The sequence below is a fragment of the Malus domestica genome, chromosome 05 (assembly GCF_042453785.1).
Source record: "Malus domestica chromosome 05, GDT2T_hap1".
In the NCBI taxonomy this organism is placed as follows: Eukaryota; Viridiplantae; Streptophyta; class Magnoliopsida; order Rosales; family Rosaceae; genus Malus; species Malus domestica.
The window spans coordinates 8200290-8215870 of NC_091665.1; the positions used below are offsets into that span (position 1 = coordinate 8200290).

General features: G+C 41.0%; 2 protein-coding genes and 1 pseudogene across 2 annotated transcripts; all 3 read left to right on the forward strand.

The window, feature by feature from the left end:
- Positions 1-438: 438 nt before the first annotated feature.
- Positions 439-3164, forward strand: LOC103436549 (pentatricopeptide repeat-containing protein At5g09450, mitochondrial-like; annotated as a pseudogene).
- Positions 3165-7320: 4156 nt separating this feature from the next.
- LOC139196036 (uncharacterized) lies at positions 7321-11807 on the forward strand. The gene is made up of 5 exons (XM_070821697.1): positions 7321-7459; positions 7606-7983; positions 8433-8570; positions 8682-8812; positions 11613-11807. The coding sequence occupies exons 1-5, from the start codon at positions 7321-7323 to the stop codon at positions 11805-11807; spliced, it is 981 nt and encodes a 326-aa protein (XP_070677798.1).
- A 693-nt stretch (positions 11808-12500) lies between these two features.
- LOC103436584 (ras-related protein RABA2c-like) lies at positions 12501-15291 on the forward strand. The gene is made up of 2 exons (XM_008375026.2): positions 12501-12733; positions 15051-15291. Exons 1-2 carry the CDS (start codon positions 12501-12503, stop codon positions 15289-15291), a joined length of 474 nt encoding a protein of 157 aa, XP_008373248.2.
- The last annotated feature ends 290 nt before the right edge of the window (positions 15292-15581 follow it).

A 15581-nucleotide genomic window follows, 5' to 3' on the forward strand; every position in this document is an offset into this window, starting at 1 on the left:
GTTCAATGAATTGGCCAGAAAAAAGGCCCAACGCTTTCGAAGCGGTGTCTCGAGCAACTGAGCTTCAACACTAGTAGCAATAATAGGGATCGATCTTGTGGCATGAGGTAAGAGTAAGAAGATGAAACACATTGTGCCCAGGTCCAACGATATCTATCTCAAGCTTCTCGCCCAGTTGTACCTTTTTTTTGTTCGGAGGACTAGAAGCAAGTTGAATGCAATCATTCTTAAATGTTTGTTCATGAGCAAAGTCAACAAGGCACCACTTTCTCTCTCGAGGTTGATTAAGTATATGCAAGGAAATGACAACAAGATTGATGTGGTTGAGGGGACTGTCACTGACGGCATTAGGGTTTATGAAGTTCCACAGTTGAAGGTTACAATATTGAGGTCCTAAGAATTCTCGGGAAGCAGTGAAGCACTTCTACGAAGATGGTTTTGGATTTTGAGGGTATTTAGATCTATTCATGTGAGTTTTCTGCTATATTTGAAAGTTTTTATAAAAAGTGATATTCATGAAATTGGATGTTAAGTTTTGGTTATTAATAATAAATACTCTTTAGATGTCAACATGCATTAATGACAGCTCGTGTGACAAAACAGAAATTCACTCAAATGGACCTCATACATAAGTGAAGGTAGTACCAGTTTAATGTGAGGCCCAGCCCGGGAAGGCCCAAATATTCGGCAGAGCCGAGCTGAGCTGACCGAGGAGGCCGAAAAGCGAAAGTTTGTCAAACTGTCAATCAGTTGTGTGCCCAAGTTTGAGAGCTTCATGAGCACAAACTAGAAAGTTGAGTGTCAATGGCGTCTCGGTCACTATTGCTCTCTCTCAGACGGAGCAGCGGCGTCAGCAATGTTAGCGTTGGTGTTGGTGTTGGAAGGTTTCTGTCGTCAGGAGGAGCAGGTGCTGTGAATACTGAGTTTGACCAAGATTGTGAGGGAAGTGACGACCTCAAGAGCAGAGTGTTGAGGCTCAGGCAGCCCAAGCGAAGCGCCACCAACGTCCTTCAGAGATGGGTCTCCGAAGGCAACCAAATTTCCATCTCGGGCCTCCGCCAGATCTCTAAAGACCTCAGCAAGTCTCACCGTTACAAGCACGCCCTCGAGGTTGGATTCTCTTCTTGTTAGCATGTCGTGATTGCTGTTTAATCGATATGTTGTCAATATTTGATTCAGTTCAGCAATTGGGGTTTGATTTCTGATTAACGTAGACCTTTTGATGAGAACTTTATTGTGTTTGGTTGGCAAGAAAACGATGGAAAGTTGAAAGCTTGGATTGGGGCTCCCTAGTGTTGTTATCTCTTTGGAGTAGTTGCATAATCTAAGGGCTAATTAACTTTTTTCATTGCCACCTTGTTCATCTGCAGCAGAATACATGCTTTCTAGAATAGAATAGAACAGGACCAAGGAATGGTTAAATGAATAAGATTGCGCTGTAATCGATTGAATAAAATACGAAAATTTGGCGGAAATGAGGATTTGCAAATTCCAATTGCAGAAATGAGTCAAACAAGGACCACATATCTATTGATAAAATCCCAAAATGTGATCATTTAAGGAATTAGGATTTGTATTTTCATCATTTCAGTCAATTCCCAATAAATATTACATTTACAATAGAAAGGGTTTAAATGATTTGGTGTAAATTTCTTAATCCAAGTATTATGTTAAGTCACAGGGTAAGCATGAGCATTGAAAAACGGATAGTAACTCTCCCGTTTAAATTCCTACAAGTTTTTCCAATGTAATCTTCATATGCCACTTTCAGTTCTCTGTTTCTATCATAATTTCTGAGTGTTCATTGGATTCTGTTTTGTGATTTGTACAAGCTTGCAGATATCCGAGTGGATGGTCAGCCATAATGAATTTGAGTTATCAGATTCTGACCATGCAGTCCGCATTGTCTTGATGACCAAAGTTTTTGGCATCGATGCAGCAGAGCGCTACTTTGAAGGTCTACGTCTTGCAAAAACAAATGAGACATGTACTGCTCTCCTCCACTCTTAGTCTGGGGCAAAATTGACGGAAAAGGCTGAGAACCTCTATGAGAGAATAAAAGGATCTAACCTGTCCCTGAGTGCCCTTACATACAATGGGATGATGACTATGTACATGTCAGTGGGGCAAGTTGAGAAGGTCTCTTTAGTTGTGGAAGATCTGAAACGGCACAAGGTTGAACCGGATATCTTCACTTACAATCTTTGGATTGGTTCATGTGCTGCAACTCTAAAGATTGATCAGCTTCGACAGATTTTAATTGAAATGAGACATGATCCTGGTTTTGGTGAAGGCTGGGAGAGATATATTAACCTGACATATATGTATGTTAGCGTTGGGCATCTTGTGAATGCAGAATCCGACACTCTAGTAGTTGAAGCTGAGAAGGGAATCACACAAAGAGAATGGATTACGTACGACTTTCTCATTATTCAGCATGCTGGTTTAGGAAATAAGGAAAAGATTGATCAGATATGGAAATCCTTGATAATGACTGGACAAAAGATGACAAGTAGAAATTATATTTGCATTCTTTCTTCATATCTAATGCTTGGGCAGTTAAAAGAAGTCGGAGAAGTTAGGGTGCGTTTGGTACGCAGACGGGACGGGACGGGACGGGATGGGACGGAACGGGACTGGACGGGACGGGACGGGACGGAACGAAGGTGTAATTTTTGAAAAAGACATGGGGTATATTTGTCTTAAAATGGTAAAACATTGTGTTCCACAGACGTGGAACAAACCCGTTCCAGGGGGGGAGGTGGAACGCAAAAACATCCAAAATCTGTCCCGTGGAACAGCCCGTTCCACCCATTTTTGGCGCACCAAACGCGGGACGGAACGCCTCGTCCCGTTCCGTCCCGTCCTGTCCCACGTACCAAACGCACCTTATTGATTGGTGGAAGCAATCAACTACTACAGAATTTTGTGTTACTGCCTGCAGTAGGGTTTTGCATGCTTTCACAGACATTGGGTTGACTGAAAGGCCCACAACTTCAAGACGATTCTGATTCAGAAGAATTGTGATCCTTCAAATTCGTTAGAGTAGAACTGAAAATCAGTTTTGGTGTAGGTAATGGACATATATGTGACAATTTTATGATGTCTGGATTGTTTTGAAGAGGGAATAATTAAGAGTTCTTACAGGCGTTCCATATATCAAATGACTGAATAATATGCCAGCATTCAGTGGGTTGACATTTCTGCTGTGTTGTTTCTATGTTTAAGTCTCAAGTACTGTCTTATGGAAAATTAACGTCTCTGTTTATCCTTCCCGTCATTTGTCCCATTGCAAGTGCAGTGTACTCCGAGCTCGTCATACATCATTGCAAGTCAGGTAAGATCGATCTGTTTATCCATATGATGATTTTAATACTCATGTATACCTTAGAGATGTAAGCATTGTGTTATAAATTCTGGCAATTATCTGGACCACGAAATTAAATATGCCCGATGTTTATAGAACATGTAATAACAGCGGTTGAAAATTGTTTTTCATAGTAGTTACGAGTGAATTGATTGGAAAAGTTAACCTACAAAAGTGAGTTAGTAGCACTTGAAGCATTCTAGTGTCGAAGTAAACTTTTCCCATTTGAAACTACAAAAGTGAGTTAGTACCTACGAGTGAATTGTCGAAGTAAACTACGATTGTTGAAATTCTGTTCCCCCGTTTGTATTTTTACTTTTTAATTCATTCTATGATGGCATAGGAAGTAGAAGACTTTGCATCTAATACTTTCGGAACTTATGAAAATAGTGTTTGGTACGCATCAACATATCATTCGTAGGTAACTCAAGGATCAAAAATGATGAATGTACTCGTAAGTACTTGTCTTGCTTAAGATTTTGTACTCGTTACTTCTTATAACAACTTCTCTTATTGAAGCACGTGTGATCGCATCGTTTGTAACCATATTCGTTTGGCAGCTGTTGTTTACTTCGACAACATCTTTTGTATGTCACTCTACATCCGGGAACTCAATACTCATTCAACTTTGGTGAGATTTATGTCTATTATGTCAGAGGTGTTAAGTTGCCTCACACTACTCTAATTCCCCCTAACGAATTTCTCACTTCTCGTCCATCGGTCTTATAGCCTCCCCACCGATTTTTTTACTTTAATTTGCAAGAATTCGACACGGTCCCTCTACCATTTTTGAAATATCAACATCCATGAGTTGGGGAAGAGTTGAGATGTAAAAGTAGTGAGGATTTGCACCAATTTGAAGCAAAATCCCGTCCTTTTTTTTGTTGATGCGCGAAATTTGTGCCAGTAAATGACCTTTGGGAAGAATTTTGTGGACTTCTATAAGAAGGAATGCATACCCATTCTCTTATTGCCCACATAGATGCCACATTGTATCTTTAACTTTTAACCAAAATACAAAGAGTATTTAGTTCCAGGGAATAAACTAGCGACTTTTGAACTTCAGAAAAAATTGAGAACAAAATTAAGTTAAAGCTACTAGTTTGAGAGACGGTGACACACTCCATGCGTTCATCGATGTTTACGTTTTCTGTTTTTACCTTTCTCTGCGGTGCTAGTGTGAGAATCAGCGCCATGCTCTTGCAGCGCTCGTAGCCGTCCGCTTTCCTTTGTTTTTCCGTCTCCCATCGGAGAGTTGGACCCAATTTCGACATAAGATCCATTGCTCAGTGCCCACTATTAACTGCCATGCCCGAAAATTTTGGTAAAATGTGCTACAATTCGTGTCGTAGCAAGGTGTTTTATACACACTCTTAAACCTCCCCCTCATTTTACCTTCACTGCTCACTACAGTATTTATATATTAAGTAAAAGCCAACTTAGTCACTCTGAGTTGGAGGATGAAAAGAGCTTTAAGGGTTTGGACTGAATTTTACATAATTTAAGTTGAGAAAAGTTTGTTTTATGTAAGGATAGATTTTTTTTTAAAAATTTGTTAACAAGATAGACTTTTAAATATTACTAATTTCATTAGTAACAATAGAAATTAATAATTTGGTCTACAGAAAGATGATAAAAATTAACAATTCAGAAGATTCCACTAAATATTGGCATGGAGATTTTAGTGGAATCTACATAAAGATGATAAAAATTAACAATTCAGAAAGATAGACCCTTAGGGGCCGTTATTTTACTTTCAGTTTTTTTTTTTTTTTTCTAAATTGAAAACTGAAATCTAATTTAGTAACTACTTTCAGCTTTTAGTTTTATAAAAAAGGAAAATTGAAAATAAAAAAGTAAGGCTAAATTATGAAAACTGAAGAAAATAGTTTTCAGTTTTTTGTTTTCAATTTTTAGTCTTAAAGTTTCATGAAATTTAGATAAATTTTGGAAAAATATGACAAAGATGAATGTCCCTTGTTTAGTGTTTACAGTGCACCTGTGCCGTTTGAATAGTAGCCTTGTAGTCTTAAAATAGTTTGTTATTACTATCTTCGTAGTGTATTTTAATTTTTTTTTTGGTTTGTTTTTTTGGTGAAGCTTCGTAGTGTATTTTTAACAATTGGCTTGATTTTTGTCGCTAATGTTTCTACTCTCAATTGGGAAACATTGAGATTCGAGTGTTGATTTTTTGAAAATATCAAAACTTCTTCCTTAGGCTTGGAAAAAGGGTTCGGTATGATCCCAAAGCAATAAAGTAGCATAGAAGTTCGTAGCATGCAATTTGTATAGAATTAATTAACATAGCATTCGTAAGTAACTTCATGTTTCAGCTAGTATTTGCTTTTTATCTTCTTATTTTCCAGTGCATCCATGTGATCCTTGACCAAAAAACAATGTACATAGATTGTTGAGGAATATAATCTCATATTAGATATACGATAATAAAATAATTAATATATGGAAGATTTTACTTCTAATATTATCGAGCATTTTCTGATGAAATTTTACATTTAGTAATAAGTGATTAAGTTAGAGAAATGTAGGTGATATTTGGGCGGGTCATGCTGAGCCTAAAAGTTTGCCACATGCTATTATTGAATGAATACTTGGTTTTAGGTATGATAATTAGTTTCTATAAGGAATTAGGAACTTTAATTTTTAGAACCGCTTCCTGGATTATTTGAGAATGTGTTGATAAAAGTTATAAACCCTATGTGGCGCGTAGGTCGAGTAACTATTTCAGCATCCAAATGCTCAAACCACCATCATGGCTTCCCTCTAATGAAGGATGAAGGCTGGATGTAATGGATAAATGAGCTCGAGCCTATCTTTAAAAGGAAATGGATGAACAACAGCATCTATGAGTTGATAATGCTCTCTAAGACCACAGTGATCGCTAAGCCCGAGCTGCTCACTACGGCCCTCCTCTTCTGGAATTCGGGGACAAACACCTTTGACTTCAGGATGGGTCCCATGTCCCTGACCATTCTCGACATGGCACAGGTCTTCGGGCTAAGGCCCTAAGGTAGAGTTGTGGATGTTACCCATGACTGGTCACTCATTTCTTGCCCGACCGTTGGGAGCTTGAGCACCTTTGGTCCCATAACTCAGTTGGAGTACAATTTTGCTACTTTCAAGAGTTATGGGACTTCTTTCACATGTTTTATTTCGTTTGCCAAGAAGGAATTTGGCCCCTTCTCCTCCAACGCCAACAGAGACCAAGATCACATGTATTTTTTACTATACTGGCTCAACAAACATGTCTTCCCCAACAAGTCCAAGGTAGTAAACATTGAGTGAATCCCTCTGGTGGAAGCTTTACATAATTTTGACGACATTGCAACATACTCTTTCCGCCTCGCTCATCTTTATCACCTTCTTGATGAAATAACCCAAGGCATCCCTTTCGAGACCAACCTTAATAGGCTCACTTGGATGATCCAATTATGGCTACAATGGTATTTCCCCGAGCTTCAGGCTCTCAATCTTGAATTCCATGAGGGTGTTGCCCCTGCCCAAATTTTAATTGATGCCTCCCCTACCAACCACTCTACCTTCTGTTGCCTGTACTTCTTCATAGTTTGTAAGACTTGAGCATACTTGGAATGGGGAGCTTTGATGGTTAGGAGATACCCTTGGTTCTTTGACCAAGCTTTCTAAGACGCATTTGGAGAAGATGCCAGCCCCTTATGCAAAGAGAAATTCATCAGCTGCATCCAGTCAAGGGACCTAGCATAGGGAATACGCAGTGATCGTTACGAGCGCGGGCTAGAAGTTTACCACCCCAACTTTTGCGCTAGGTAGTAGGGGTTTAAACAAGCCATCCCTGTACCCTTCTTCGACTCTATTCATTGCATCACTTCATATCGCCTTCGTTCTCCACTAGAAACCACTTTTTAAGCTGTTCAACGAAGCCTCGAAGTTATGAGCAAAAATTGCCCAAAAAGCCCATGGCTCTGAACTTCGATTGTACTTCAAGCTTCTCTTCTTGGTGGGAAGTAAAGTGGACCAAGAAGTATGGAGGAGATCTGCGGGAAGCTCACGACCGCCTCTTCCAGCAACTCTTCATTAAGTCCTATCCTAGCTCGGGCGAGCTCGAGAATTGGAAGAAGATGATTCACTAGAAGAACCAGCTTCTTTTAATATGTATCCATTATCTTTTTTGACTTTTTTTTTATAATATTTACGAATCTGCCTTCTTCTGATCCTTCATTTGCTTTTTCCCAAACTTGTAGCTCAAGGCAACACTAAAGCAGTGGAGGTCGGGCTAGAGGAAGAAGCTGTATGTGCATTTGTCTTCCAAGAGGTTGCGGTCGAGGCAGAGAGACAAGGCGCGGAAGAGGGTAAAGATGTATCTAAGGTGCTTAGAGACTCGGAGGGCGAGGTTGAGCTCGTGGTGGAGACTCAGGCAACATGGAGGACAAGGGCGATGGTAGTAGAATCTTCAGAGTCTGGGCCCGAACAGCGACCTCGAGCTCAACTCTCCATACCTGGTCTGCAAGCAACTCCTACCAAAAAGAGGACTAAAGCTCAGACTTCTAAAGCCTCAAAATCTTCTAAGTCTTCCACCGCTCCTCCAATCGAAATGGGCAGAGCGAAACAGAAGGCTTCCAGTGAGTGAATTTTGTTCCAACCTTCATTTCTTAATTGCACTTTTATATTGCGGGCTAAAAACTCTATTTTCTTCAAAACTAGGGCCTCAAGCAACCAAGAAGCCCATTTTTGTGCTGAGGGAAAAGCCATTAGGTGCAGAAATACATTAGAAGGCCAAGGATCTTCTTGATACCACTCCTGAAGAACTGGAGGTATGATCTGTGTCTTAAGTCACTTCTTTGAAGTCTTCCCTTCTCTCATTTTTTTTATTAATTCTCTGCCCGACTACCTGAAACATGTCATAAGGGAAGAAAGGATCTCTCCGCCCAAGGCTTCTTCACCTCCAGCCCGAACGACGCATGCTTTTCCTTCTCGGGCTAGATCTTCAAAGGTATATCTCTTCTTCACTCTTTTAACCTTGTATTTTTATCACTTTTAGAGCTTTAATACCTGACTTTCAGTTTTTTAGCTAAGGTTGGAGCAGTTGCACCCTTAGTCGGGCAAAGTTCTACTTCTATTCCATCAACTTCTCCTCCTTTGATGGTGGCTCTTACATCCCAGTTTGACCCAAGAACTGGGGAAATGCTTCATTTTGTGGAAGACAACAGTAACTCAGTGAGCATTTTCCCTTAACACTTTTATGTTTGAAATCCTCCTCATTCTATACTCATTTTCTCTTGTTTTTTTCCCAGTCTTGCACAAGAGTTTCATCTATTAGCAACATCTGTATTTGGGGAGCCTATAGTCCCTGAGATCCCTGTGGTCTCAGAGGTAACTAGCCCGCAGGCTTCCCCTCAAACAACAGCAACTATAGAGGAGCTTCCTCTTCCCATTCAAGATCCTGCTCAGGTATAGAAGTAACTTTACCTCTATTTTCCTTTCTCCATAACTTAGTTACTAACATTTGCCCTTTATCCTTGATATTTATAGGCCTTTGGTGAGGGTTTGGGCACAATTCCTCCTTCTCCAATAAGTGGGAATGATCCCCCCTAAGCTATTAAGGGAAACAACTCCTCCTCCACCTCCTTCCAAGGCTTCAGGCTCCAGGCTCCACTAAGGTATATTATCTTCTCTAATCTTGTCTTCTTTCTTTTTAAAATGTAGTCTTTTTCTTAAGATTTTGTACTTGTTACTTCTTATAACAACTTCTCTTATTTCAGCTTTGTAAACTACTCTTTACTTCTTTGAGTTAGTATCTGACTTATGCGTTTGAGGATTTATATACCATTTCAGATGTCACTTTGTTTATGTTATAAACTAAAATAGAAATGAACGAAGTTACCCGAAAAATGTAGAAGCCTTGAGTGGTGAATGATTCTTGGGATGAGTCGCGGACTAAGTTGCTATCTTTAAGACGTTTCACGGCTCTGCCCAAAGTGTGCAAGCAGTTCACAAACACCACGTTGTCCCCAGGATAAAACAGCCCAGAACCTCTTCTTCTGATAAAGTTCTTCCTTGCACAGTGGAAGAACCTTCGAACTTACACCCTCTCAATATGTTGCTTTTAAATCAATATATGTAAAACTTTTTTTTCTTGTTTTTACTTCTAATCCGCATGACCCAAAATTACACATATATATATATATATATATATATATGTTGGTGGATACCAGTATATATATATATATGTTGGTGTATATACTGATATCCGTTGAGATGGCGATTTTTATAAAAATCATGATTGCAAGTGTGTACGTATGTATATATTATAATAATGAAAGATATGTTGAGATCGCAAACTGTAGGAATCAATGCAATTGAAAGCCAAAATGCCAGGAATCATGGTAATCAAAACGGACAAAAAATCATAACGAGACAAAACGTAGTCAATTCAAACTGAAAAAGAAAACAAAACAGTTTGAAAATTAACATTGGTAATAAAGAAAAATATTATGTATATAATATTGGTAATAAAACAAAATATAAATATATTTAAATATTTAAATAAAAACGTAACTGCTCCAACAATTTACTACAAGAAAAGCACCCTTTAACATCACGAGATGGGTGTTGTCAAAACATGTAGTAGGAAATAGTTTTTAACAACATGAGCAAGATGTCGTTACAAAAGTGACAACATGGAGTCGAAGTAAAAAGAGACTGCATGCTGTGTATGTTGTAAAACTGAGAAAATTTGAAGCATGTGTGATCGCATTGTTTGTAACCATATTCGTTTGGCAGCTGATGTTTACTTTGACAACATCTTTTGTATGTCACTCTACACCGGGGAACTCAATACTCGTTCAACTTTGGTGAGATTTATATCTATTATGTCAGAGGTGTTAATGTAGACATCGAAATTTCGGTGAAATAAATGTTGACCAATAGTTACAATTTCAACGCTCACGTGTTACATAAATTTTACACATAGCGTGTGACTAAACGAAAAATCAAAATAAATCGGAAAAGTCATCAAATAGGACACATGTCAACACCTGGCAGAAACGATTTATTCCATCTGCATATTATATTCAAAATTAGGCCTTGGAAAATTCTATAAATAGGAAGCCAATGCATTCATTTGGGGGGAATTCATAACCAATTCATAACCAATTCGGGACAAATTCATAACCAATTCACATTACACCAAAACCCTGAAGCTCTGAAACTCTAAAACTCCCAAGCAAATCCCGAAGGATCAAGAAAGCTCTCTTCGTTCTTCGTCAACTCAACCTTCAAGATCAAGCCCCAACGGCCCTTCGAAGGAACTTCCACCAATTCAAGATCAAGCCCCAACGGTCCTTGAAGAAAGTGTTCATCGTTCATCATCCGTACATCCTAAGATCAAGCCCCAACGGCCCTTTGGATCAACAACATTAACAAATCCACACATCCAACCGTTCTTCAAGATAAAGCCCAAAAGCCCTTAAAAATCCATTCATCAACTGTTCATCAAGATCAAGCCTCAAAGGCTCCTTGAAGATCGGTTCATCAACAGTTCTTCAAGATCAAGCCCAAAAGCCCTTGAAAGATCCGTTCATCCATCAACCTTCAAGATCAAGCCTAAAAAGCCCATTTGAAGAAACTTCCAACCATTCATTCGAGATCAAGCCTCGACGGCCCTTGGATCAGCATCACAATCCACAAATTAACACCTTACGGAGATCAAATCAGAGGATCAAATTTGAGAGAGATTGAACCCAAAATCATTAATACAAATATTATTTTGTACACGTGTTCTTGTCTCGTTTGTTTACAAATTTGGCACGCCCGGTGGGATCATCTCTACCTCTCATCTCTTTGTCCGTTTAAGGAATCCAAACACACCTCAAAGTCAATGGCATCAAGCAAGGGACAAGCCATTCCAACCACCAAGGGAAGGATCCTGAGCACTTCTGCCGTGAACGGACAATCCATTGGCGCCACAATCGCTCCTCAACATGCCACTTTAAAGTTGGTGCTACTAAAGGAGCAAGGGGAGCATCAAAAGCGTGAGTCTGTCATCAACCTGACCTCCCTGGAGGCACCGAAGCATACTGCTAAGGCACACAAGATGACATCCCAAAGCAGCCAACGACGTTCTTCGTCAGCATCCTGGATGTCTAAAGGAAAGTCACGTATATTGGTTGCACAAGTCATGACCATCGGCGTTACTTCTGTTGAAGAACAACTGGCTCAAATGAATGAAGCGATCGCAAGGTTAACACAGATTGTGGAAGAAAAAGACTTGCAAATCGCTGCACTCGTCAGCCGACTGGAGCCACAGGATGGCGAGAACCCTGACCCAGAGGATGATCCACTAAAGAAAGGAGTTGGCGAAGAAGAGGAGCCTCCGGTGGATAAAGTCGATGTGAAGCCGAAGCCAGACCAAACAGCGGCACTCATGGGATCTCTTTCTATCTAGCAGCTGCAAGAGATGATCACCAACACCATCAAGGCACAGTACGAAGGGAGCTCACATACCTCATTGTTCTACTCGAAGCCATACTCCAAGAAGATTGATGCCCTGAAGATGCCAATGGGTTATCAACCACCAAAGTTCATGCAGTTTGATGGAAAAGGAAACCCAAAGCAACACGTTGCACATTTCGTCGAAACTTGCAACAACGCGGGAACGGAGGGAGACTACCTCGCCAAGCAGTTTGTGCGCTCGCTAAAAGGAAACGCCTTTGAGTGGTACACAGACCTAGAGCCTGAGTTCATCAACAACTAGGAGCAATTAGAAAGAGAATTCCTTAACTACTTCTACAACACCCGCCGCACTGTAAGCATGCTGGAGTTGACAAGTACGAAGCAATGGAAAGATGAGCCAGTCGTAGACTACATCAAACGATGGCGCACTCTAAGTCTTGATTGCAAAGACATACTTTCGGAGACCTCATCGATCGAGATGTGTGTTCAAGGCATGCAGTGGGGATTACACTACATCCTTCAAGGCATCAAACCACGGACCTTTGAGGAGTTAGCCACCCCCGCCCATGACATGGAGTTGAGCATCGCCCATCATGGGAAGAAATAACCGATTGCCGACTACAAGAACGACAAAGCTCTTGGGATAAAGGTGAAAAATGCTGCGTGGAAATCCACCAAGGAAGCAATGTCGGTCAACACAGCTCCCGTCAAAATCTCTACACGAGGCAAGGCGATTCAAGCCGAAGCTTTTCGTAATCAAGAGATGCATAGACGTACTTTGAAGGAGCTCGAGGAAAAGACTTATCCATTCCTCGACTCTGATGTGGTTGCCATGTTGAAAGACTTGCTTGACAAAAAGGTGATCGACCTACCTGAGTGCAGATGGCCGAAAGAGATGAATCGTACTGATAGTCCAAGGTACTGTAAATTTCACTGTTTCATTAGTCATCCAACGGAAAAGTGCTTCGTACTAAAAGATCTCATCCTGAAGTTAGCACAACAAGGGAAAATCGAGCTTGACCTCGAAGACACGGTTGCGGCACACACTACTACTATCGTATTTGGATCACTCGATCCTGTGCATCTCCGAAGAATGCATGACCATTCCCGTCAATGTTCAAGTCACATGGCACCTCCTACACAACCATCACCGAGGGCAACCAACCAAGATGCATCTACTGGTGATAAGGAATGGTGGACATTGGCGACTTATAAAAAAACGAGGAAGCTAAGACCACAAGCCACAAGGCCAAAAGATGAGCCTAAACCCGCCCCTCGAACTTCAGTCTTCGACAGGCTGAATCATTCAAAACCTAGAATTTCGGCATCAAAAGGCTTAAGACGCTAACATTGCAAAGATCTGTCTTTGAAAGGTTATCAAAACCCAAGAAACAAAGCAGCACAGCTAGATCTCCTCCGCAACGGTCGGCTGCAGACAGACTTGAAGAAACTAAGAAGCCTTCTAGAAACAGAAAGACAACGCCAAAGGAAGAAAAGCTCGACAGTCTAGCAGGAAAAGACGATGTTCAAAGCTTGATTCCTTCAAGGATGAAGCGCCAAGCAACTTTGGAAGTAGACACAAAAGGACCACTAAAGGTAGGAAGGCGCACCATCATCTACACCGGCTAATCTTCACGCCAATAAACCCAAGAGGACCGCATTGAAGAGGAGGCCCAAGAAGACAAAGAAGACGAAATCCTGGAAGAAGACGTCACTTCCGGCTCTGTCAACTTAAAATCTTCATCTCAATCGCTAGGGGCATGCTCCAAAACCATGCCAATCAAGCCGAGTGAAGTTGAAGGATGGACTCATGTCACTCCGAAGAAATTGCACAAGAAGCATATGTTTTCTCCACAAGTGCACCAATCGGAAAGGGGGCAAAGCAGCTTTCGCCAACCTCCAAAGCAATGTGAAAGTGTTGAAGATGAGGAAATTTCGACACAAAGATCGACCATGTGCGATCTCTCATTCCTCAGAAAATTATTCAGCTACTCGGTTAAGGCTCATTGCTATAAAGATTGCGAGGAATGCTTTTCTAGGCAGCAACCATCTCTTCCACAAGTTCACCAATGGGAAAGGGGGCAAAGTAGCTCCTGTCAACCTCCAGAACAATGTGAAAAGTGGTGGAGATAATGAAACTTTGACACGAAGATCATCCATCCCCATCACGATGCATGACATCTTCCCAGAAGACTTCTTCAACTACTCAGTCAAGGCTCCTTGCTATGAAGATTGCTAGGAACGAATCTCCCGGATCACTTGACGAACCAACAAAGCTTCTCGACTGCACGACGCCACGCTCCTGGTATGCATGAGCATAAAAGGCAACACCAACACTCATTGCCTGCATGAGTTAAAACTGCAAATGGCACAAAAAGAAAATACCAAAAAAATATGTATGTATTCGAACTACGTTTTGACTTGATCTCTTTCTTTGGAAGGGTATATAGGCAGCTTAAACATTCAACTTCAAGTTCAGTCACATAAAAAAAAAAGAAAAAAAAAGAGAGGTTTTATTAAATGTTTGACTATTAAGAGTCAATTTTATTATAAATATTCTTTGTATATATATAAACATACATACATATATATGTATGTATATAATATGTAAACAGCCTTCATTGAGTGGTCGACATCAAGTTTGGCTCTATCTCAATGAGCCCAGCGAGCACACAACTACAACCCTCCTCGGCAATTACCAACTGGGCCAGCTGTTGGGTCGAGGCAACTTCGCTAAGATCTACAAAGCCCAATCCGTCATCACACTCACATGGCCGTCATTCCCCTTGGGACTGCTATGCCCTCCACCTCATCCGCTTCACCCTTAAGTACCTGTTCACCTCTCCACCTTAAACCCGTCTCTGCCATATGCTCCACGACCTCGCCTCGCACACTTAGATCAATATTCACTCTCGGCCAGCGATCATATCCATTTTCTCTTGGTCAACAATTCATGTCGTCTCCACACCAGCTCTGCATCCTCTTCGTCTCCACCGATGGAGATATTTGCAAGTAGCAACCGTCGATCAATGCTAACGTCAAAAAGCCCAGCCACGAACAGCAGACGATGTCGTCTTCTCCGCCATCCTTAACGCCTCCATTCTTTTCAACTCTGGTGGCACCTGCTCCGTTTTGGACCATTTTCATCTCCAAGCTCTCCTTGTCTACGACATAATTAAGTAACCAACTTTTGAGAATGACCAAAGGTGACTCTATGAGTTAAGGGACCATGCAGATTCGACATGGTTATCATGATGACAGGAAACAAGTTTGACTTGAATCATCTAAGAACTAGTTCAGAGGACGATGGTCAGCCATTGATCGAGAGGGAAGGTCTTTCATTTCTCGAGACATCTGCACTGGAAGCAACCAACATCAACGAGCTTAAGTTGAAGTTGCAAACGGTAAAGATGGATAAAAGAGAAGTTGCAGAAGCAATTGGAGTCGATGAACCAGGACCTGCAAGCTGGGAATAAGACAGGTAGAGGCTTCATCAAGGCAGTGCCTCTCTCGGTGCTCACTGAAATGACCTGCAGTTTCATAGCTCCAGAGCCCTCACAGCGTCATTGCTTCTTCGTTTCACCTCTGTCTTCCTCCTCCGCCATGGCTACTGCCTAAAGCTCTCCTCCGAGCTCAGCGACAACACCAAGAAGGTTGTACTCCTCTGGATGCATGACTCTTTTTCCATTCTGAAAAATAATAATTAAAAAAAAAAGGGGCCAAAGTTTCTGGAGGTGCATGTGCACCATTCTGAAAAGAAAAAAAA

Bases quoted from the DNA above. Each gene is read 5' to 3' on its own strand.
- LOC139196036 (XM_070821697.1), top strand. From the start codon at position 7,321: ATGGCTCTGAACTTCGATTGTACTTCAAGCTTCTCTTCTTGGTGGGAA. The intron at 7,984-8,432 runs GTGAGTGAATTT...TCAGTTTTTTAG, and splicing joins AGCGAAACAGAAGGCTTCCA to CTAAGGTTGGAGCAGTTGCA. The intron at 8,571-8,681 runs GTAACTCAGTGA...TTCATCTATTAG, and splicing joins TCATTTTGTGGAAGACAACA to CAACATCTGTATTTGGGGAG.
- LOC103436584 (XM_008375026.2), top strand. From the start codon at position 12,501: ATGTCGGTCAACACAGCTCCCGTCAAAATCTCTACACGAGGCAAGGCG. The intron at 12,734-15,050 runs GTACTGTAAATT...GGGACCATGCAG, and splicing joins AATCGTACTGATAGTCCAAG to ATTCGACATGGTTATCATGA.